This window comes from Camelus ferus, chromosome 24 (genome assembly GCF_009834535.1).
Source record: "Camelus ferus isolate YT-003-E chromosome 24, BCGSAC_Cfer_1.0, whole genome shotgun sequence".
NCBI classification, from domain to species: domain Eukaryota; kingdom Metazoa; phylum Chordata; class Mammalia; order Artiodactyla; family Camelidae; genus Camelus; species Camelus ferus.
Window position 1 is genome coordinate 9,248,432 of NC_045719.1, and position 25,076 is coordinate 9,273,507.

Consider the following 25,076-nt stretch of genomic DNA (forward strand, 5'->3'; position numbering starts at 1 on the left):
TTTTCAAACCCCACGCGCATGGAGTTTTACTCACTGAAAGCAAGTGTGCTTCTGTCTAAAATCTTACTGCGGTAAAATTCTTCAGCTACGTACAGGAAATAAGTTGTCAACTCATATTTGCATACTGAACACACTTTGATTCTAAGAAACACAAATTATAAGTATAATGTTATTTTCATATAGCATAACTATGTTCAAATGCAATGTACATATCACTGATTTGCGACATCAGCCCCTGCCGGACCCGTCTTCTACACTGCCTACAGAAAGCAGATAAACTACCAGGTCAGAGGCACAGCCTCCCTCAGCCAGGCTGGGAGAACATTCCTCAAGCCTGTTGTCCACGGTCCAGGTGTTTGTCCAGAAGCACCAACACAGCCAGCAGGTCTCTTCGGGATCCCCAGCCTAAGTTTCTCCTGCTGTTGATGGAGCCAAAACAACACTGCAAGTATGCCCCCCACGACACGGTGTATCCGTTAACAGTCATTTACTAAACAAAACCTCCCCCAAACCTCAAATAAACTAATAGTTTTATCAAACAGACTCTTTAAGACCATTTTCCTTTATCTGCTTGTTCGAGAGTGAAAGAGCAGAAACAGCCGGAAGTCTATTAACTGTCCTCGCCTGCTCCATTCTAAACCCCAGTGCTAACTGGTTCAGTGTTCCAGAATTCGCAGAACAGAACACTTGTAACAAGGTGTAGTGTTTCTACTCATACCATTTCTGACACCAAATGAGGGTTTTTTCCTCTGCTCTCCTCACACCAACTAGGTGCCCTCCAATTCAACTCAATTCTGACAGGAAATACCTAGAATTAGTGCAGAGCCCACAGGCTTGAGGGCTAAGTCCCACTCAACTGCCCCGCCTTCGGATGCTGTCGGCAAGTCCCAGTTATTATGGGTACTTCAGACCAACGGACTGTAAATCTGGGGGGTCTTACAACCCTTTCCTCAGGTTTGCTAATTCACTAGAGCAGTTCAGAGAAATCAGGTAAACACTTGACTATTTACAGCGTATTATAAAGCCTTCAATCAGGAATATCCAATGAAAGGGAAGCACAGGGCAGGGTATCAGGGAGGGATGCAGGCTTCCACGCCCCTCCTGGGTGTGCTGCCCCCCCAGCACTGCCATGTGCTCACCCACCCAGCGGCTCTCCCAAACCCATTGTTTAGGGGGCTTTAGGGAGGCTTCATTGTGCAGGTGTGATAGGTTAAGTCACGGACCATTGGTGGTTGAACTCAGTCTCTAGCCCCTCCTTTTTCCTGTAGGTCCAAACCTCAAATCAGGACTTGGCCTTTCTGGAGACTAGCCCCCATCCTCAAGCTACCGAGGGCCCCAAGAGAAGCCTAATTAGAACAAAAGAGACTGCTTTCATCCACGGAATTCCAAGGGATTTAGGTGTTCTGTATCAGGGATCGGTGACAAAGACCAAATACATATTTCTTACTATAATCACAAAAGGTTTATTACTTTTATTGATTTAGTAGAGAGAGGAACAAACCCCATAACTCCCTTCTGTTTGCTTCAATACCCCTCACCTCACTAGGAAAGCTTCCTGGCAGATGAAAACATTTGCAGCCACGAGAAAATGGTTTTGTTTTTAGGGAGTACTTCTTTCTAGAAGCTTCCTTTAGCTTCCCTTCCCTTCTGGCTCTTGCAAGCCAACTGTCTGTTGATGGGTCACCATGCTAAAACCAGATCAAAAATGGGTACTAAAAATGGATTCGGATGTTCAGGCTTGTTCAAACCCCAAGAACATGGAGTTTCACCCATTTAAAGCCACCCTTGATCCACGGATCAAGACCCCTTTTCTCACCATTGTTGGTCTTCCCATTGGTCACCAGCTCCCCAGGAGGTCAGTCTAGGAAACTGCTATGGACCTTTGGCCGGAGGAAAGTGGAGTTCAGACTCTGCGGGGCCCAGCAAAATTGGGGAGACCTACCTAAGAGGGACGGAGGGGGAGAAAGTGCCTCTACGCTCGAACTGTTCCTACAGGAGCCCCAAAGTCTCCTCCCTTCCTGCTCATCCCCTCCTCTCATCCTCACATTCACCAAAATGACTCATAGATTCTCACCTAAAAGTGGTTATTTTTGAATTTCATATGACAGAAACTTCTAGAGACTCTGGTCATATATTCACACATACATTTTGGGATACACTTTTCTCAGAGCCTTTGAAATACTTCCAATGACAAGAGTTGACTCTTCTAGGCTCCCAGGCCAACGAGAGTATTATTCTTAGGTTATTGGTTCCCACCTGCAGTGTCGGTGAGAACTGGGAGGAGCTGGAAGCAAAAGACCCCAGAACAGATGAGGGCTTTGAACCTCAGCAGGGCTGGAAGCATTCCAAGAGCAGATATCACAGTCCCTCCCCTCAAGACCTCTGAAAAAAAGCACCATGAGAAATAAAGCAACTGTGCAGCCAAGGCTGAGTCCTCACACAACTCCAGGGGGCACCGTTCAGGGAAAACAGGATGAGCAGCCCCCTGGTGCTGTGCAGATACAGGACCCTGAGAACAAGGCAGCTTTTTTCCACAATGTGTGTGTTGCCTGAGAGGGCTTCCTAGGAGTAGGGCTGTTTCCTGCCCTGGGCATGAAGCCGCCCCGTGAATCGGAGAGGATGTGGCTGTCGGCACATATGACTTAATTCTGTCCCTCATCCACCCAGAGCCCTCCCTGAGGGCCTCTTCTTGTTCTCTGGAAACAATGCAAGCTTTGGAATGAGGAATTTTGAAGACTGGTTCTGCTGCTTGAGGGCTGTGTGGCCTTGGGTAAGTTACCTGCCCTCTAAGTCCGGGTTTCTCATCTGTCCAGTGGGTTAACTGCACCTAATACTTGCAGTTACTACACTCAGTAAGAGAATTCCCCCTTTCCTGGTAGACTCTGGGCCTCTGTGTGTGGAGTGAGGGTAAGGGAGGGAAATGAGAAGGGCCAAGGTAGGCTGATATGATTTACAAGGGAAAGAACAGAGTTGCCAGAGGAAGAAGAAAAAAATCCATCAGAAAAGGATGAGAAAGGAGAGAGAGGAGAAAAGAGCCACAGTGGGCCGGGCTGGGGGAAGACTTGGGAGAGTGTGGGGGGAAAGGAGGAGATTCATGGCTCATGTACGTGAACTATATTTAGAGACAGCTGGGGGACTCCGTGTGATTATTAAATTGTCCTTTAGCATCTTTAGAGATAACTCAGTTGAATAAGCAAACAGTTGTATCAAAGAGGCTGTTGAAAACCACTTCCTTCATCACCTTGTCCAAGAATGAAATAAGAACAGAAACACTCAGAAACCTATTAAATTAATGTCCCCTCCTTGGCTCCATCCTCACCCCCAGCTATAAACTCCAGTAGGTCAAGTCGTCTAACACAGCATGACAGCCCCCGCCCCCAGTGGGCGTGGCTGCTGGCACAGGGAAGAGGCCAATCTGATGTGTCACTGACTTTATTGTCTTCTGTGGTGTTCCTAGTTTTCGAGCCCAAAGGTTGAGCAAGAATTACAGCCTCCTTTGATTTCATTGTCGTGGGTCATGGGTCCCTTGAGGTGTGATGTGGAGCTGACCACTTTCTGGGAACCTTGGAGATGAGCCATAAACCTTCTAGCTCATTTATGTCATTCAAGCTTCCTCAATCCAAAAGAAACCTCATAAAAAGTGAGCGAAACCACTCGTACATTTTAAGACATTTCTTGATCTTTTATACTAGCAGTAATAAAATGGAAAAAAGATGCCTTGGAGCAAAGGAAATGTTTTCATTTATACCTGTGGGCAGGTAGTATTCTGCATTGTGAAACTGATGGGTTTTACTATTTGATGCAAGTATCTGAACACACATATTTTTAAAACTTCTTCCTTTTTTCTGTCCTGTAACATTCACTAGTTTTAGTGGTCCCCAAAGTGAAATGGGGTGGTTTTATATAGGACTTATATTTGGAAACAGGGTCAGAGGAATTCATGAAGGCTGAACCATTGGTCGTGTTATTTTTCAGTCTTAGAGACTGTTCCCATCAGACTTCTCTGAGTGATCTTTGTGTAGCCTCATAAAACTGAGAGCCCAATAAAGAAGAAAATCAGTAAACCTTGCTTCCCTCTTACTATGCAAGTTCGCACACCCATCTCATTTTTGCTGCAGAATGTTGTAAGTCACTTAAGCTCCACCCCCATGAGCAGTACACAGAACTAATTGTATCGTCCCTTTTATTTCTGCCCAGAGGAGATAAAGCAAATAAAGCAAATCAGTTGTCCATGAGACTGACATGCTCCCTATGGGGCTGGAGTTGAGTTTGGATTAACAAAGCTCTCCACTCACAGATCTTTCCACATGACGGAGACAGGAGAACAAGAAAGCTGATGTATATTCTCTGACTCTGCGAGCACAGAGCACCTATTCCCAACAGTCTTAAAGATTTACTCCAGGATAAGCTGCAAGTACCAACATTCACCAAAATTTCTCCCACCCCGACTCTATTCTCAGGAGAAAATGGACAGTTGTAAATGTGTGCCCATGGCGCCAAGAGATATTTTCAAAGGAAAGAGAGAGAACTGGCATTCTCACCTGTATTTCAGGGGCAACTTCCACACCACTTAAAAGAAATAATGGTATTCTTTTCCTGAATAGAAAAGAACATTAGCATAGAAAGCCGAAAAACACAAAAAAGAGGTGAGGAAAAATAAAATCACAGAATCCTAAAATTTTTGCTGTAAATCTTTCCAGGCTTCTTCCATGTATGTTATGACTATGGAATATATATACATATATATGATGAAAAGTAAAATGACTCTGTATTTGCTTGATAAGTTGAATTTTTAAATTAACTATATAACATGAATATGTTCCCACTTCATTAAATATTATTTCATATCAGCACTTGAAATGGCGGGATAATGTTATATTGCATGGCAGTGCTATGATGTATTTAACCAATTTAAATTAATTTCAATTGCTGAACATTAATCCCAATTTTCTGCTATTAAAATCAGTACTTCATGAAGTGTCTTTGTGTATAGGCGTTGGCAAACCTCAAGCAATAAATTCTTTGGCATAAATTAGGGGATGTTGCAATGCCAAGTCACAAGCACGCCCATTTCTAAGGTTTTTGACATGCAACTTAAACATCAATTTTCAGTCTTCCTAGTCTTGCCAACATGTGGATTACCTTAACAAAAATACTTTGCCAATTTGATAAAAGAAAAATGTTATTTCAGGGTGGTTTGACTATGAAGTCTATGATCACTAATGAGCGTGAACTTTTTTTTCCTTCTGTTTACTAACCATTTATATTTTCTTCTTGTTTTGAGTATTTATCTCTTTTCCCTAATTAAAAAAAAAAAAAACTTGTCTTTTTCTTACTGACATAGCAGACCTCTCCAGATACTAAAGACTAACCCTTTGTTAATATATCGACAGGTTCTTCCTGGCTTTCCATTTGCCTTAATTGTATTTATGATTTTTTTTTTTGATGTACAGAAGTGTTTCATTTTTATGTGGTAGAAACAATCAGTCTTCTCCTTTTTGTGTCCTGACTTTGGCTGTATAGGCTTAGAAAGCTTTCTCTAAGTCCCACAGACTTCTGTCAACAAATCATAATCACGCACTGCCTGGCGATAGCTCTCTCTTTTTTTTTATTAAAGTATAGTTGGCTTACAATGTTGTGGTGACAGCTGTTTTATTGTTGGGCAAGTTATAAATAGTAATTGAAGGCAGGTACCAGCTCTTATGCTTATTTCCCTCTTAAATGTCCTGTATTTAGTAGATCACAATCCATTCACTAAAAACACGTTTTAATTGAATACCTACTACATTCCAAAAATATTAAGTATAGATGAGAGAGACACAGGACACAACTGCTTCTTCGTGAATTCCACCAGCACACGTTGTATCATTAATACATGTGAACAGTGCAGAGACCAGGGCAGAAAAGCAACAGATACAAATCAGAAGAAAAAAGTCCCTGTCCCTGGAGAAATTTATAGTTCAGTATACTATCGAGGGAGTAAAGAAAGGTTAAGATTTAAGAGAGAGACGGATGAGTAACTGCAAAGCAGGGAAGAACGTTTAAGAACCTTGTGAGACGGGGAAAAAGTGTTCACACAATGGGAATTAGGGAGGGTCTGTGGAGAAAGTGGCATGTGAGGCAAGCCTTCCAGGTCAAGATGAAGAAGAGAGCATTCTCTTCTTGCCCTCAAAGAGAAAAGGAAGCAGGAACATTAGACCCAGTTTCTCTCTGTAGTATTATTTAAAAAAAAAAAAAAAAAAAAAGGTAACCAGCCAAATGTGCTTGTAATCAACCCACAACGCCTGGAGGCTCATCAGGGAAGAGTTAGCATTTCTTTATACTGTCTTTTGCATTTACATTTGGCTTGTGAATTTTTTTGGTGTACAATTTTTTCTTATGCAGGTAAATCTTCCTGGATGGCATGGCAGACTGTATTTCCCAAGGACGGCCGCACCAATATCTATCCCATTACATACAATCCTCTTAGCATGTGACCCTAACAGGCTTCCTTAAAAGGCGGAGTCCCTGTTCCCTGCCCTTGTCCCTGGGCGGACCTTCATAACTGCCTCAACCAACAGCATGTGGCAGAAGTGCAGCTGCCTGACACCCTAGGCTAAGTCCTGAATGGCGCTCTTAGCTGGCTCTTCTCTCTCTTGGGACACTTGCTCTCTGAACCCAGCCATCACATTGTGAGCAAGTCCATGCTACAGGGAGAGACTGGATGCGTGTGTTCTCACCTGCAGCCCAGCTAGATTTCTGGTTAACAGCCAGAGGAGTGAACAAGGAGGAGCTGAGGCTCATGACATGATTTACATCTTGGGATGATCACTGCGGCTTCCGGAGACTTGATGAACAGGGAACTACAGGTTAGGAGTGGAAGCAGGGAGCCCAGACAGGGGGCGATAGCAACAATCCAGGACAGAGATGATGCAGTTTGTGTAGGCGAGCCGTAATCCTATTTGGGAAATGTTCTGAAGGTGGAGCTGCTGGGATTTGCTGACGGATTGCATGGGAGTTGGGAGAGAAAGAGAGGAGCCACTGACTATGTCTAGATTTTTCACCTGAGCAGTTGGGTCCTAGGGAAGTGATGGTGTCATTTATTGAGATGAGGACACCTGAGGGAAGGGCAGCTTTGCAGGGCAGGGCAGGTCAACAGCTGGATCGAAGGCATGTTCTATGAGAAGCCTGTTTGACACCCAAGAGGAAAAGCTAACAGTAGGTTAGTGAGTTGAGAGCTCGGAGAGAGGCCTAAGCTGGAGATACTGGCATATAGATGGCGTTCCAGCATCTATACTGTGGCAAGGGAATGACCCCAGAACGTAGCTTAAAACAGCTATTTCACTTACCTCTCAACTTGTGGGTTAAAAATTCAGGGCAGTACACAGCAGGAATGTTTAGCCTCTGTCCACAATCTTTGGGCCTCAGCTTAGAGGACTCAAGGGCCAGAGGCAACCTGATAGCAGGAACTGGAATCACCTGAAAGCATCTTTACTCACAAATCTGGCAGTTGAAGGCGGCTATTCATGGGGACCTCAGCAGGGGCTGTCAGCTGGAATACTTAGAGTGGCTTCTCCACGTGGCTTGGGCTTCCCTGTGGAAGCATGGCAGCCCTGTGGTAGCGGGACTGCTTACATGGCAGCTCGGGCTCCAAAAGTGAGCATACCGGTGAGCGAGGTGGGGGCTGTCTTGTCTTTCCTAACTTAGTCTTGGAAGTCATGCAGTACCGTTCCCACCTCATTCTCTGGGCCACAAGGAGAGTTACAGCCTCCTGGATTCAAGGTGGGATGGGGAGGAGTGTGGATAGAGATCCCTTCTCTCAATGGAAAGAATGTGAAAACCACATTGCAGAAGAGCATATAGGATGGAGACACTGTTGTGGCTGACTCTGGAAAACACAACCTGCTACAGATGATACTGATTTAGGGCCTTGTAGTTGGATGAGATTGCTTCGGAACTGAGTGTAGACAGAGAGAAGAGGTCCTGGACTGAGCCCCAGGCCTCAGAGTTTAGAGATTGGGAGGAGGAGCCAGTGGGCAGAAGGAAGCCTGGACCAAATGCCATTTCTTGCAGTGGCTGCCACTTTCTGCAGAAACTCCTTAGCGAACGGAGGTCAGAACATGTTCTTGCATCAAGCTGCAGGTGGGGACCAGAACCAGCCCTCCCCAAGTGGACACGACCTGGAGTCTCAGCTGAGCACAACCCCTCAGCCCCACCAAGATGATCAGTACGTCTGGGTCCTGCAGAAGCTCAATCTTCCATAACACAAGGCAGGGTAGAGATGGGTGGACTTAGACCCCTCCTATGAGGAGGGGAACCCCCAGCCCAGTTAAACCCACCCTTTTAGAAAACTTTTTTTGCCTCTTCTTCAAGAGCTAAAGGATCCTCCAATGTACTCAACTCTAAAGAAAATTTAACATCCAAACAGTAGCACCTGGATTTAGATTCAACCTGACTTCAGTTTTCTCTAAGAATAGTGGGTGAAGGTTGCCTGACATCTTGGAGAATTACCTAACCTAAGAGAGTCCACCTCCAGGAAACTAGACTGCCAGAAGTTCCCTAAATGGCAGGTCCCAGGAGGTAATACAAAAGAATTAAGTTCCTCTTCACAAAGTCCCTGCTGTAATAGTTAAAATAAGCAGTCCATGTGTTGGAGCTGGAAATTCTGTTATTATACAAATGTCTTGCTGAAATGGGTCTGACCTCTACAGAGATTTATAAAGAACGAGGCACGTGCTGTTCCTTTAATGTTATTTTCGTTTATGCAAATGATGCCCTGTTACACCTGGTAATGCTTAACTACTCAGTTAAAAACAACTACATAGCAATTTGGACCACTCCTGGGTCCCCTCACTGTTTTGTGGTTTTATGCAATTCGTATATTGTATACAGGAAGGCTTGACCTGGAGCAGGCAGCAAGAAATGTGTAATTAGAAACACTTCCCAAGGAAATTACGGTGACAAGTGAAGGCTTGAGGATTTCCGCAGGAGCCCGGAGCTGCAGATATTCATTATAGGTACTTAGGAGGCTCAGCTGCCCCGCTGAAAACCATGTCTAATTGCCGTGCGGAAGGATGCAGGCGTGGGGGACAGCCCGGAGCCAGAAACGGTGTCTATGGCAACACAACGCTCCATTTTTAAACTTTTCATTGCATAAAAAGAAATTGCTTAGGATTTTTTACCCGCCCCCCCCCCCTTTATCTTCCTACCAATTTCAGAATTTGTACCAGCAGGGATTACCCTCCAGGTCTAGCATTTCCTGGTAGCTAATGACTAGCTGGGTTAAGTGCCTTTTGCTTTACCTCCAGCGTTATCGGCTCCAGCCGGTCATTAATTACTGCACCAGGGAACATTTTCCAATCGAATTATTGTTTAACCAAAACAAAAGAAAATGAACTTCTCGTTGCTGTCAACAACAATTATCAACCCTCCCTGAGAGTCTAAATGGGAACAGCGGAGGTTTCACACTGAAGGAGAAGTGCTCCTCTGGGCGAAGCACTTAGGAAGTGCTTTCTCTGGATACAGCCAAGTTGCCCAGAGTCCTGTTAAGGATGGTTCGCTGTGGGCAGGGGTGGGGAGGATGCTGACCACAGTCAGGAGACCCAGGAAGCTCATACATGCACCGCCCTGGGTCCCCAGTCACTCTCTCTTAGTGTCCATCTAACACCATCACTGTTAGGCCAAATGCTCCCCAGATGCTTCTATAGGAGTGTCTGAGGGGAAAAGATTGCTTTCCTGAGCAGTGAACAAGTGACTTCTGCATGCACATAACAACCACACTTCTGAGTACTGACAGCGTGCCCCGGGGCTTACACACACGATTGTGAGTGAACCTCGGAATGTGCCTCCCGCCCCGAGGACAGTACAGTCATTATCCCTATTTCACAGATGTGGAAACTGAGACCCAGAGAGGTGAACTCGGCCAAGATCCACAACAGCCTGGTGAACAGCAGAGCCCCATACTCGGTTTCTAGTCTTTCCATCAGCACCTCAGCTCTTTGTTTTTAAATTTTTATTTGTGCTAAAATACACATAACATAAAATCTACCATTTTAACCATTTAAAAATATTTTCTAATATTATTTTTAGATTTCTTTTGGGGGATAGGTAATTAGGTTTGCTTATTTATTGTTTAGAGGAGGTACTGGGGATTGAACCCAGGGCCTCACGCATGCTAAGCATGCACTCTACCACTTGAGCTACACCCTCCCCCCTGCCACCTTTACCACTGTTAAGTGTGCAGTACAGTGGCATTAAGTATATTCACACTACTGTGCAGCCATTACCACCATCCATCTCTAGAGCTCTTCATCTTGCAAAACTGAAACTCTACCCATTAAACAATAATTCCCCATTCCCCTCTCCCCAGCCCCCAGCAACCACCATTCCACTTTCCATCTCTCTGAATCTGACTATTCTAGACAGTGGAATCAGACGGTATCTCTCTTTTTTGTGACTGACTTATTTCACTTAGCCGTGATGTCTTCAAGTTTTATCCATGCTGTAGCAGGTGTCAGAATTGCCTAACTTTCTAAGGCTGAATAATGTTCCATTGTATATATACAACACATGTTCTTTTTGTCCATCAACTCATGGGAGGACACTTAGGTTGCCTCCCCTTTTGGCTCTTGTGAATATGCTGCTGTGTTTAATTCTTAACTGTTAAGATACACTGAGACTTGGAGATTGTTAAAGGAGGGCGCACAGCCATGGGCTACCTGACACTCCCCAACCTGGGTGGATCTGCCAAGTACCATGTGGCCCATCAGCCCACTGGAGAAGGTGCCATCTCACTGGCAGGGGAGAGTGATGCTCAAAGCCAAAACCTCCTGCAGGTCGGCCAGTTGGAGAGCCACAGCTCCACACTGGCACACCTGATGAGAAACTTAGGTATTTGATGCCAGTGTGTCTCTCTGAGCCTTAGGTTCTGGAAAACAAGGTTCTTTGCATCCAAACTGCTCAGTCCAGACTTGACTGTGGGATTGCCCAGCTGGACCGAACGTGTCCTGGGATTCCACTGACTCATCTGCCAACGCCTGCCGGCTTCTCCACCCGCTGGTTCTGAGCGTCACTGGGTATGAGCCGTGTTCCCTCCCGAGGTTACCACCACCCCAGGGTTTTTGGAAATGTGAGGGGGCACTTCTGATGGTCATAATGATCTGTCTGGGGGACACTACTGACATTGAACATGTGGGACCAGGGACATGCAGCGTCCTGCCATGTGTGAGGCAGTCGCCCACCACAAGTAATTGTCCTGTATCCTGAATCACTTCCAAACATCTCATTAAAACGTATCTTGAAATAAAAAAACTTCATTATAATTATCTGGGCCTAAAACCTAATTATGTTTTACAAATGAACACAAAGTAATCTTGCATGGTTTTCACCTGCACCAGATTTTCCAGGAATGCAACTATTGAGTAAATTGAGGGAGACTGTATTTTTTTACACTTGGAACTTTACCTAGAGTTGTTCACCATTTTGGAAAATCACGGCAATCTCAATCCTAGTATTTGAGTTGCAAAAAAATAATGTACAACTTCATCAGCTGCATTTAAATTGCCACATTCAAGAATCTACTTTAAGGGCAATCCTACCTCCTCACAGAAGGGGTCTATGTCCCCCACTCTCTCCACCCGACCTGTGTTAAATCTTCTAGTGCAGTCCTGTTCCAGTATTCATATATTGAAATATACATCATTTTTTTTAATAAATTTCTCTTCTTTTATTTCTTCTTTTACATCCAAAGCATGATTATTACATTTATTTTTAAACATGACATGTGCTGGTTGATTATGTTAGACTGCAAATCCTCGTGCAAAACTCTTGGGGCCAAATGTGTTTCAAAATTCAGAATTTTCCAGATTTTAGACAAGTAGTATGGGGCACCTACAGTATGTTATGTAACCCCTCTGCAGGCTCTAGAACAGCAGCCTATAATCAAGCACACAGTATTTCTACAGCAAAACATATAAACAGACACATAGAGTGGGATGAATTAAGTCTACGTATAGCTTCAGATCAGCTCAGGGCAGGTTTTGCTGACAAAACACCAAAAAAACAACTTTGGATTTTCAAAGTGTTTTGGATTCTGGATAAGGTATCGTGGCCTTCTATTACCTGTGGCTCTCGGTGAAGACAATACAATGAATGGGGCAGTTTAAGAACAAGGCACTGGGTCATTGCACCAAAGCCATCACACGCAATGTCCCCGAGGTAACTGACCGCACCTGACGGCTGCCCCAAGCAGGGCGGGTAGGTGTTCTGTGAGCTCAGCACTGCTGGCATTCCAGGCTCCTCTCCCTCACTCTCTGCCCAAAGGTAGGCTGTTCTCTTTGTCTGAAATCCCACTTTATCCCCTTGTTCTCCAGGTGAGGGATTCCTTCTCAAAGCCCCAGGTTAAATGTCACCTATTTATAGGACTTCTGGAAACTTCCCAACAGCATCTGTCACTCCCTCCGGCGAGATTCCTGTAACTCTTGGTGTATTCATTCATTCCAGAAACATATTTTTTGAGTGCTTACTATGCGCAAGAGACTGGGCTAGGCTGAAGAACATGGACCCTATATGACCTTGGATTTCATGGGATGTCTCCGAAGGCCCTGCTCAGGGCATAAGACACTCATCGGGCCCTTGTCCTTGCCACTGGAGCAAAGGTCCCCTCCCAGAACAGTTCTGTTCCCACAGAGACAGGAACTCACATTTGTAGGGCAGCTACTTGATGTGCCAAACACTCTGCAAAGTTCTCTTCTCTTCAGAAAGGGGCTACTTCCTGGTGTGCCCAGGAGACAAAGTCCCAGGATAAATGTGCTGCGTCGTTCTAGAATTTTAATTGCATTGAAAGATTTGGAAGGGAAAGTTAATTAGTGTAAGGTAAGTAATTTAAAACATTATTTTTACATTAACTCAACTGTGGATATATTATAGAGCAGAATGCTAAATTAACACACATTGTTCTTAATTTATTATTTGAAGAGGTAATATATATTCATGAAGCAAAATTTGAAAGGTATAAGAGAGTCTAGAATGAAAATATACCCCTCTTCTCCAAGCACCCGGCTTCACTCCCAGGAGGCAGCCACTATTTCCAGATTCTTGGGATTCCTCCCAGAAATCATCTATACATAGTACAAGCTAAGTACCTACGTATGTGGAATTTTTTTTTTTTTTGGTATATATTATGAGCACAAAATACACAATGCCGCTCAGCTTGCTTTTTTCAGATAACACTACGTCTTGGAGACCTTTTCATAAATGTTCATAAACAGTTCTTTCATTCTTTGGGGGGAGGGTGGAGCTCACTGGTAGAGCACACGTCTAGCACGTGTGAGGTCCTGAGTTCAATCCCGAGTACCTCCATTAAAAATAAATAAATAAACCTAACTAGCATCCCCAAAAGTTATTTCATTTTTTTGAATAGCTGCACAATTTTTCTCTGTATGGATGTGCCAGAATTTGTTAACCAGCCCGGGGATGGTTATTTTCAATACTTTCCTATTACAAATGACGCTTCAACAAACGTAACCCTGAATACTCTTCATTTGTACATGTGTGAGTGTATCTGCAGGATAAATTCCTGGAAGTGGGTCACATGGAGCACCACACAGGCCCACTTGTCCCTCTGAAGAGCTCTCCCAGTCCACACTGTATCAGGGTCTCTGCTCCCTGATCCCTCAGCCAACGCACCACAGATAATAACGTGTCCTCAAACTTTCTGACCTTGGCCAGTCTGGTAGGTGAAAACTTGTATCTCATTAGAGTTTTTATTTGCTTTTCTTAAATTATGAAGGACATTGCATATCTTTTTTTTTAGATGTTCAAGACCCATTTGTATTTTGTATTCTGGGAACTATTTCTTCAAATCATTTGTCCCTTTTTCTACGGAATTGTTGACTTTGTTTCTTATCAATATTTAAGATTTCTTTAAATATGAAGGAAGGGTCCTTTCTGAGATGTGAATTGCAAATATTTCCCTCTAGTACGTTTGTCTTTTGATTAGTTTGGTTCCTTCCCTTCACCGCCCCTTCCCTTTTGGTCATTTGTTTTATACACACACACACACACACACACACACACACACACACACACACACACACACACACACACATAAGCTGAATTTACCTTTGCTTTCATAGCTTCTGGGCTTTATGTCCGCATTTAGAAAGGCTTCTCCCCTGTCTGGGATGATTTAAAAAATATTCTCTCACTGATTCATTCCACCAAAAATGGATTAAGTTCTCTCTGCCAAGCTCTGGTTTAGGTGCTGGAGTTGCAGTGCTGAACTCAGCATACCATGAATACATGTTCCAGGGTTCTTTTGCTAAAGTCTTTAGCACTTGTCCTAACTACCTTGATGATTTCATTTTTTTGCATTTAAATCTTTCTTCCATCAGGAATTTAACCCAATGTAAACTGTAAGGGATCTTTTTATTTTTTCCCAACTGGCAACCCAGCCAATTCCAACATCACTGACTAAATAATTTCTTATCTTTACTAGTTTGAGATGTCAGTTTTATCATATGCTAAATTCCCATAGCCCACACATTTCAATGCTAAAAAGAAGACCTCAAATAAATGTCCTGCTTCAGGCTTCACCAACAGACCCTTCAGGCTGTTGGTCTACTCACTTTTGTCTTTAGGAGCACTTGGTGACAAGTCTGAGTACCATTGACATCTTTTTATCTTCTTTAGTCTTCACAAGAGTAACCCCCAAGGTAGAGAGTATATCTCCATTTTCCAAGCAAGGAAATTAGGCCTACAGAAGTTAAGAAGGTGCCCCAGTAGGCTAGATCTTATTTATCTGCCCCACACCTCCCTTCTCCTGGGAATTGCCAGCTGTCCCCCACACCATCTGTCTGCCTCTGGGAGTGAATGCCTGTTAGTCAAGATGAGAGGTCCAGGGCCTGCCCTGCACAAGCCCTGCCAATCAGTCTTTCTTGGTCAATTTGAAATGGAAACCCAGAGGGTCCAGGCTCTGTAGGTTATAAAGGTGGGAATCTGGCAGGCCCACATTTCTTGCCCAGTGGACTAGAGGAGCAGAGTCTGCCGAGGGAGATGATGGGGCCTGAACCAGGCACTGAAGAAGGCTGAGAGCGAGAAAAGGCAGGCCCCCAGGCATTCACATCCACAGTCCTCCGTGTGCCTGGGCTCCAGCTGTATTCCTGTTTCTGTGTCCCTTGAGATCTTCCTATTTCTTTGGATAAATTCTCCTTAGGCTGCTTTGACTTGGGCTTCTGTCACCTGCAATCAAAGGGATCCTAGAAGATGGCCGAAACAAGCCTGGTCCTGGAATAGTTTGTTTCCAACACCTTCTCTCCAGTACATCACAAAAAGGGCCCAGAATGCTGTTTCAGCTCTGAAACTGTGTCTCCGAGGGCAAATGAGTGTGTGACTATGGCCAGTGTGGAAGGCTTCAGAGGCCAGTGTCCTCAGCCATCCACCATGTGAGCCCATCTGTAACTACACCGGGGGATGGTGACGGTACAAACACAAAGCCACCTTCTCTTTCCATCTGATCAAGCTGTGTTTTAGAAAAATGAGATCTTCCTATTTTCCACTGGGCCACTGTGTGACAGTGCAGGAGAGAAACTCATGCCAGAATTTAGCCAGAGTCTTACGCTCTCATCTGCTCCCCTCTCCCTGGGGTACTTTTGGTTCTTTCGGGAATTATAGCTGCCCCCCAGGTTGGAAATCTGGAAGCCAGTTTCTCCTCAATGCCTCTCACCCTTGACCCTTCTTTTCCATTCTCACTGCCAATTCCAAGTGTTACTGCCTCGGGCTCAAATTGTTGCAATAGAGTTCTAACATTATTGTCCCGTGCCTTTGATGGCCTGAAATGCCCTATGTCACATGTACACTAGAGTCCAAGTTCAAATATCACCTCCTCTGGGGGCCTCTCTGACCCCGAGCATTCAGCCGCTCCCTGCTGGCACAGACCTCCACCCTAAGATGTCACAGAGGGAACAGCGTGAGCAGAGGCACAAACCCCTGCTCAACTTTTCTGAGCCTCTGTCTCTTTATCTGTCAGACAGGATAAACAGCAGGGCTGTGGTGGGAATTCAATCAAACTAGTAGGTCAGAATGACCGTTTCAGGGCCTAAACATAAAGGGGAACCCACCTTGTTCCCTTTGCTCTCTTTCCCCAGGTTTCTCAGCAGACTGTTAACTCTCTGAAGCCTGGGACCTTGCCTCACTGGCTGCCTTGCAGAGAGCATGGCATAAAGCAGAGGCTCGATGCACACTGCATGAATGAAAAATAAAGGGAAGACAAAGGAAAAACCCTCTCTGCTCTTAAGTCTCTCTGTTCAACCCCATGTGCACATTTGCCAAAGTAACACTCCTTTGGTTTGGCTTTCAACACACGTGGCACTTCTTGTTTAAAAATCACCTCTGGCTCTCTAGGACCCATAGGTTCAAATTCCTTCTTTTAAGATTCAGGGCCCTCATGATCTGGCTCTAAATTCTGTTTTTTCAACATTCTCTCCCCTTATTCCCTGCTACAGCCCTTTTAATGTAGCTGTTCTGGGAGGTCTATTCATAGCCAGCCACTTTCAAAAAGTCCTTTCCTTTCTTATCCCTGTCTTTGCACCTTCATTCATGCTTGGTTTCCTTACTAGAAGGCATTTCCTTCTCGCTGCCTCCTACCCAGCTGTGGCAGAGACGGCCAGTTGCTTCCTAATATCCCTAAAGAAATTGAAAAAAAAAAAAAATCCCCTATAAGTCCACCATTTAACATTTGGTTATATTTTCTTCCAAGCTTTATTTCTATGCATTTAAAAATATTTTAAAAATTATTCATTGGGAAGCAGTGTCTATAATGCCACACACTTATTTCTATTTACATAAGCAAAAAGCAGCAAATAAAAGTCACCATAATCCTACTATCCTATGCAGTGATTTAACTTTCTGGCCACAGGTACTTAAGAAGCACATATTAGTATTTAAAACAATTCCATTCATTTCTTCTCAAAGTTGAGATATTGTGATCTATCTAATTTCTATTCTGCTGCATTTGGCAAGCATTGTTCCAAAAAACATTTTTCATATCATTTCAGAAAGCTTGGTAAAGAAAATTAAAAAAAATAGACGCACAATATCCCATTGTTTGAGAAAACCGTAATTTTCTGAGTTTTTCCATTGCTCCACATTCAGGGATTTTTTTTTTCAAGCTTCCTTTATTTTAAACAATGTTACAATGAATATTTTTTTGTGCATAAATGTTTGAACTTGTTTCTAACTAGCTCCTTCGGATTATCACAGTAAACTATGTTTCTTGAGTGCTCACTGTGTACCAAGCATTAACTGAACTGTTACTGTACTGAATCCTCATAACGATGCCATAAGGTTGATATTATCATTCCCATTTCACAGATGACCTGACTGGAAGCACAAGTAAGTGGGGTAACGTGGGGCCGAAATTTAACACGGCCAGTCTAACTCCCAAGCCCATGCTCTCAATCGTGAACTCTTTTAAGGCTCTTGATACATTTGCCAAATGACTTTCCAGAAAGGAAAGTTCTAATCTACGCCAGCAGTGTAAGAGTGTCCATCACTCTTATTTCTCCTTTTTTCAAGTGATTGGTAGGCACATGCATTTCACTTTCTGTGAGCTGTCTCTTCACGTAGTTTGCTCATCGGTGAACGTTATCACAGACCACTGATTATCCCGGCTGAACTTCCCAGTGGCAGGCAAAGTGATGTTTCCCCCGGAATCTAGCCACGTTTATCCCTCTCTGATGTGAGAGTAACCTGAACAAACGCAAACGCTATAAATAATGCTTTTATTCCTGGGAGACACAGAGCCTTCTAGGCCCGCCAATTTATGCACACTCTAGAGGGCCCTTCACTGGAAGCCAGTGTGTGCCGGCCACGTGTGAGCTGCATGTTCCGGAGCTATAATTACATAAGAGTAAGAAGTGCTTTTTTTCTTTGTATGTGAGGTTATTCATGCATACCAGTATAATTTCCAAAAAAAAAGGTTAATTTCAAGGAAAATAAAATCAAGAGTTTGCTATAATTCAAGTATAAAAGTAACACAACAAAGAAAATTCACTGATTTTCTTTAAAATGCCAATTTCATAAAAATTCTGCAGGTGGATTTTGGGTGCCATTATGGGCATGAATAATCTCCTTTTGGAAGACTGAAGACCTCCCATGGAAGCACCTGAAATGTATTTTCTTAACACAGTTCTGATGCCAGGTTTCTTCCAGGACAGTTCACGCCTTCGGCAGTGGAACGGGATGGCCAATCGGCAGCGTGCTCCCCTGGGGCTCCTTGTGTAATGACATCAGCCACCATTCACAAGCACCCACCACGTGTTACACACTTAGGAGGTGCACACACGCCTTGGTTCTAATCTGCACGATAACGATGCGAGGTAGACAGGATTTGCTCCAGCCTTGAGAGGAAGAAGCTGAGGCCCAGAGGTCACAGGTTAGTGGGAGAGCTGGGAATCTGAAAACCCAAACCTAGGCCCATTGGCTGCCCCACTCTCAGGAGGGCTTGTGGGCCGGACCATTCATCATGAACGGTTATCCCTCTTCCTCTGCAACTGGCTGGGCCGCATCCACGGGAGAGCTCTGAGGGGCCAGAGGAAAATTCGAAGAGTAAATGCATGTGCACTGCTGTTTTGGATTTCCTACTCTAAAAACACTCTGAAGGTGACGAAGGGTTACTGGCACGTCTCCCCAGATTGACGATGGATCTCAGTCCATTCTTGCCTTGAGCTGTTGTCCTTGGTAAATTAGTAACTCACGCTTACATGACTGTATATACAGTCCAGCGGACACGCCCTATTGTCTAGTTTTCTCAGCTTCTCATACGAATCGTAAAAGTCTGAAGGCCCCACGTTGTACTAGGGAGGTACTGTGGTACAAGATCTTTCTTACTCTTTCCTCCACATAGGGTGAGGGTTCAGAGAACAAATGATCCTGTTTGGGCCCATGGATGAACAAGGTCAGGGGCTGCTGGTGCCAACCCCCAAGGGACGGGCAGGCCCACGGACAGGAGAAGGAGACCTGGAGAGTGGGACCGTGGCCAGGAGCAGGAGTGCCATTTCCCCGGGGCATCTTCTCCTGTGTAGGGACAGGAGAGCATCCTAGGTGGGGGGTGCTGGGGACAAAGGTTGAGACAGCCCCTTCTCTAGGTGGTGTGCTGGGGTTTGGTTGAACCCTGTGCATACAGCTGTTTCTCTCTCTTTAAAAAAATACTTATGTATTTGGGTGAAAATATTACCATGACTTCCTCTGCTATTAGCTGGAGGGCTCCAGGATGGGATTATAACCTGTTCTTGTTCACAGGACCTAAGCCAGAACCTAGTGTGAGATTGGCATTTAGGAAATACTGAGATGAGAAACACAAGTAAGTCACATTCTACAAGTCACATTCTGCAATCGGTGGCTGTTTATTACTTATTGAGTTTATTTCTTCATTCAAAAGCCCTGAGCTTCTAGTTAAGTCCTATTTAAATGTTGTATTTAGTCTCAGATGTCTTGGAAAAATTAAGTATGGAAATTAAGGTATCTTTGCCAAATTGTAAAGGGAGAAACAATAACGCCCCCTCCCCCATCAATTTCTATCCCCTCCTCCCAGGACAAAGAAGTGATCCAGAGTCCCCATCGGGAAGGTGAATTTCAAGAGTTGGGGCCTTAACGACTGCCTCTTGGACAGTCTCCATTTCCAATCTTGGAAAATCTAACTTTCATTTGATTAAGGAAAGTAGCAGGTTTCTCACCAACCCTATGCCTATATTTTATGCCTATAAAAAGCAGGCAGCAGCCTGCACTTTTACGGAACATGCAGTAAAATCATCTGTTCTGAACTGGAGCTGACATCCGAAGTGTCTCATGGTCCTGCCTGCCTGGCAGGACTAGTGAAAACTATAAAAACCTAGAACTTAAAACATCCTGGCCTTTGTTAGGGGCACCTTCTATATTTTGCATTTTTCCAGTAATAGCTACCTACCCGAGACCCTCTGCTAGTTACAGCATTATACTATCACTAATCCTCACAACTCTGCAGGGTGAAATATTACTAAACCTACCTTTGCTTATGAGGCAACAAATGCCAACATTTTGTGATTTTTCTAAGCAGGAGTCCCCAAAGGTCATAAGCCTGTAAGGGCCTCGCTGGCATCAGAATCCCGTGTTAATACCACTTAGGTGGCTTCTTTAATGAGTGATATCCACTGTCATCTCTAAGCTAATTTTCAGACTTCTTGGTCTGCTGAATTTTTTTTTTTTAAAGGGCCAGTGATTACTTGTAGGTTCTTTTTCTTTCTTTCATTTTTAAATTGACTCCCATATGTGTCAATCAAAGCAGTTCATGCATGCAATTAAAGTTTTCAGAATGGGCTTTTGGAAGGAGCAGTATGGAAGTAAATGGAAAAAAACAAACCCTGGCAAACCAGTAAGAGTTACACTACAAGTTCTAGTCCTCTGTGCCTGCAATCCATAAGGAATTTGCAGAATTTCCTCTTCCTAAACTGTCCTCCTCCTTTTTTCCTTTATTTCCCAAGTCAACTGAAATCCTGGCTCTTGCCTGAGGCCTCCCCTCAGATAAAAAGCTTCTTTTTCACACTATGATAACTTATATAGTCCCAGTCAATTGCTCATTTGATCACTTAATCAGAGTCTGCCTCACATTTTTACTTAAGTATGTCCTGAGCTTCTGGTAGTCACTCAAGGGCACAAGGGCCTTTAAAAGCTACACTTCTTTGTCTACCTTTTGTAGCAAATGGTGCTGTGCACATAGAAGTTGCCTAATAATACTTGATTCATGTATAAATAGGTGAAAAATAAGTGAATTTGGAAAAATTCAGGAGATAAGTAGATTAGGATAATATAAAGAACAGATCTTTTAAAAAGTACTTTAAAGTTTTATAAAATGTTTCTCAAGCAACCTCATTGGTACCTCAGAATAACCCAGAGGAAACTGGCTTAGAGAGGTTAAGAGACTTGCTCTTGAAACCCAGATCCCCTTCCTCCAAAGCTTGTTTTATTTCCATTATAGCTGGCTCTCAAATTTGAGTATGAGATTAAATGCGGAGATGGCCCCCGTCATAAAACATCCTCCCCAGCAGAGGGCACTATAATATGTATGGGTCTTAAGAGTAAATTCGCTTATTGGCCCAGGTAGTGACCTTGGGCAAATTATTTAATTTTTCTGAGCCTCATCTGGAAACTTTTGAAGATAATGACCCCCTCCCCAACTCCCTTGCAGAGTGGTCATAAGGATTAGAAATATTCTGTGGCTAGCAAACAATAGGTGAACTACATCTCTCCTGATCCCCATAAAAGCAGTTTGGAGGTTAAATCAATATTAATTCTTGTTTGATGCTTTAATAAATATTTGAAATTATTTTGGATATTTAACTCTTAAAATAGCCTAAGGGATGCATCAAATGGGCAAAGAAATGAATATTGATGAAAAAATTTTAATACCCAGTGCTGGCAAGAGTGAGGAAGCAGATTAGAACAATTTTTCTGGATTAAGAACATGATATGCTGTTCGCCCCAGCATCTATTTAACCCAATAAAATAATATTGGATGGCTAAAAAACAAAGGATGTCATCACTACTCTTTATAACAGCAAAAGACGAAACAACCTAAATGTTCAATGTAGAGCACAGGCTTAATAATGACAGTTTCTCCAACAAACTGAACACCATGCATCAGAATGATGCTATAGAAGAACATTCTAAGTGGAAAAATAACCACAACACAGCAAGCAAAAATCACAAGACACAAACAGCCTGCTTTCACTTTTGTTTAAAAATACACATAGGACAGAAACCAAAATTGTATTAGTTATTTCCATAGGAGATGAGATTATTAGTGAAGCTTTTTCCCCCTACTTCTCTTTGCTTATCTTATTCTCGAAACATTCTGCAATTAACATGTATCCCTACTGTGATTAAAAAAAAAGTTTTTTCTTTCACAAGTGCAGAGTTGTTTTATTTAACATTGCCTGCCAGCACAACCAGGCCAGCTGTCAGGTAAATTAAGTGAGTTGTAATAAAGCAGCTTGGAAGTTTCAAGTAGTTAGTTAAACAGAATAATTAAAATCCTAATGAAATTACACAGAGCTGGTCATTTAGCTGCTGTAAGGTTGCTATAAATACATACTAGGTTCCACTTTTTCAAAAGGCCTAAAAATGGCATAAAATAAAAAATGAACAATTGTCCCTGTAAAGGGCCATGTGCCACGTTTGTCCTAAGCAACTGTAACCTGAACTCACCCATATCTCATCCTCCAGGCTGGCTGCATGTCTCTGGAAGGGTGTATTTGCTCTACATTACTCAATTTACTTTTCTGAACTCGAACTGGAGTGGAATTTCAATGGAGAATTACCCATTAGCAACAAGGCTAAATTTAAACCTTCAGTTAAATTAATCCCTTGATCTTAAACACATTGCTTCTCCCTCAGAAAAGTGTAGAGAGGTTTCTTAGATGTCAGAGTGCAATTCAGTGTGACAATTGTTCCTACTGCATTTGGTAAGTCACCCAAACCGCACAGGGAAACCCGCATTCGTTTTCAGTTCGCTACTGGTACCCAATTCCATCCCCCAGACAGGCATTTGTTGGGGGTAGGGCCGGGGTACAGCACCGGAGACTCCTCGAAGAACCAAAATTTCAACTCTTTAAGAACCATCAAGTCCTTGGACAGGTCTTGATAGAAGACATGGTAGATGCCAAATGGATGTTTATGAAATAAATGACAGAAAGTGTGCATATTGTTTCCAGTTTACATGGGAGAAAAAGAGAACATAACCCACAAAAATTTGAAAGGTGAAAAGGGGAAAAGGGTGTGAGGCCATCTTAGCTTACCTCTGTCTTCAGGGAAAACGGAGCACGTTTCTGGGCCAAAGTAAAAATTCATATTGGCCTTTGCTAAGAGATGTAAAGCGACAGCACCATCAAACGGAGGTGAGTGAGTTAGTCTGGCGGTAGGGATGACGTTTGCGCGCCTGGGGTCTTATGCACACCGGGGTGGGCATTTATGTCTGGGGCTGCATCCTCAGCCTGTAAATGAATGAGACACAAACTCAACGGTTAGAGGCAGCTTCAAGGTAGGACTGTCCACATAAGGGGTGTGGTCCTAACCGTGTGTAACTATAAGGACGTATTTCTCGGGGGCAAACGGCAGCTCGGAGTCCAGTTAACAAACTCGCAGGTCAAATCTGCGTCGCTCTAATTAATTGTCCTGCAGACCCACAACTCTCCCAAGACCACATCCTCATTCCGTGACTCACGGGGTTCTGCTCGCGCCCCCAATCCCAGTCCTAGCGCGGCGGGGAAACGTGCTCGCTTCCCTCACCTGGGCGCGCGCCCTGGGAGCCACCAACTCTCCCCGCAGGAAGCTCAGACTACCTTGACCGCCCGGCGGATCCCTAGCCCCGCCACCCGCTCGGCTTTCCCTTCCTCCTCCTCTTCGTCCTCCTCCGGCCCCCCCGCCTCCCGCCGCCTGCCTCCGCGGTCGCCGCCTGCGGCTTTGTTTTCCTCCCAGGTTTCATTCCCCACACGTGATACTGTGTTTTTGCAAAGAGCGCTTCGGAGCGCGAGCGCGGGGCGCGCGCACCTATAAATACGGACACTCGGGCCCGTGAGCCGGAGACAGCCGGGGCGGGGAGGGCCCGGGACCGAACCCCCAGGCGGCCGGAGGGCGGGCGGATTGCCAGCGAGCCGTGCGCGTGGGCCGGGGCGACAGCGCCCCCCGCCTGAGCACCGAGGGGCGAGCATGGCCCGCCCGCTGGGGGGCCGGGCCGCCGCGCACGCCGCCCGCGCCCCGCGCCCTGCCCAGCCCGGGTCACTGGCGCTCGCGCCCGCCGCTTAGCACTCGGGCGCCGCTCGCTTCTCCCGGCATCGCGGAAATATCGCCGCAGACGGACACAATGGCGGCGACTGCCGCCACCACAGCCGCCACCGCCGGCACGGCCGTCCGCAGCAGCAGCAGCAGCAGCAGCAGCAGCGCCGGCACCGACGCCGCGGGCACCAGCAGATTGCAGCAACCGCCGCCGCAGCAGCAGCCCCAGCCCGCGGCCCCAGCGCCGGCCCAGCCGCCGCCGCCCGAGCCCCCCAGGAAGCCGCGCATGGACCCGCGGCGCCGCCAGGCTGCCCTCTCCTTCCTCACCAACATCTCGCTGGACGGCCGGCCGCCGCTGCAGGATGAGGAGTGGGCTGGCGGCGAGGAGAGCGGTGCGGCCAAGTCGGGCGCCGGCAGCGCCTGCGGCGCGAGGACTCGACTCAGCCTACTCGCCGCCGCCGAGCGGGGCGGCTGCAGCGCGCTCGCCGCGGCGGGCACGGCGGCGGCGTTGGCAGCTGGATCTGGCTCCTGCTTCCCGCCGCCCTCGCCGCTACCACTCCTGGCCTCCGGCGGCCATGCGGCCGTGCTCGGCCCCGGGGCGGCCCGAGGGTTCGCTGGCCCCTTGGGCGCGGGCCGGGCGTCGGGGGAGCAGTTGCAGACGCCCCGGCTCGCGCCTCTAGCCGCCTGCGCTCAGCTGCAGCTGCCCGACGGGCCTGGGGGCGCCGGGCAGGAGGAGTTGGAGGAGGACGATGCCTTTACCAGCGTGCAGGTGCCGGCGGCTGCCTTCTTGGGCTCTGGGACCCCCGGGAGTGGGAGCGGCAGTCGAGGCCGCCTCAACTCGTTCACTCAGGGAATCCTGCCCATCGCCTTCTCCAGGCAGACCTCGCAGAACTACTGCTCCCTGGAGCAAGCGGGCCAGGGGGGCAGCACCAGCGCCTTCGAGCAGCTGCAGAGGTCCCGGTGAGTATCCAGGACGACTCGCGTGCCTTACTTACCTCACGTCTCTCCGGGCTGGCTCACTGCTGCTGGACGCGGGTCGCTCCGACCTTCCCGCGCGCTGCCGGATCCCTGGGCTTCTGGCGCGAATTCCAAACCACGAGGGCACGCGGAAGAGGGAAGGCCCCTAAGGAGCGAGCGCGCGCGCGTGTGTGTGTGTGTGTGTGTTCTCACGTATGTGCACGAACCTGGTACTCAGAGCAGAAGCACCATCCTCTTGCAGTGGTTTCGGAGTTAGGGGTTGCGGCAGCCCATTGAAAAGCGGCACCAAAACCTCCCATTGCAAGGAGGCGATC

General features: G+C 45.7%; 1 protein-coding gene across 2 annotated transcripts in view; it reads left to right on the top strand.

The window, feature by feature from the left end:
• The first annotated feature begins 23,570 nt into the window (after positions 1-23,570).
• Positions 23,571-25,076, top strand: part of CABLES1 (Cdk5 and Abl enzyme substrate 1) — an 89,743-nt gene continuing 88,237 nt past the window's right edge. Inside the window, exon 1 of one of the 2 annotated variants that reach the window (XM_032467506.1) lies at positions 23,571-24,744. In XM_032467506.1, the coding sequence (XP_032323397.1) occupies positions 23,873-24,744 (872 nt within the window). In that variant the 5' untranslated portion in view covers positions 23,571-23,872. The remainder of the gene's footprint in view (positions 24,745-25,076) is intronic. The other variant, XM_006188766.2, reaches the window with a different exon arrangement.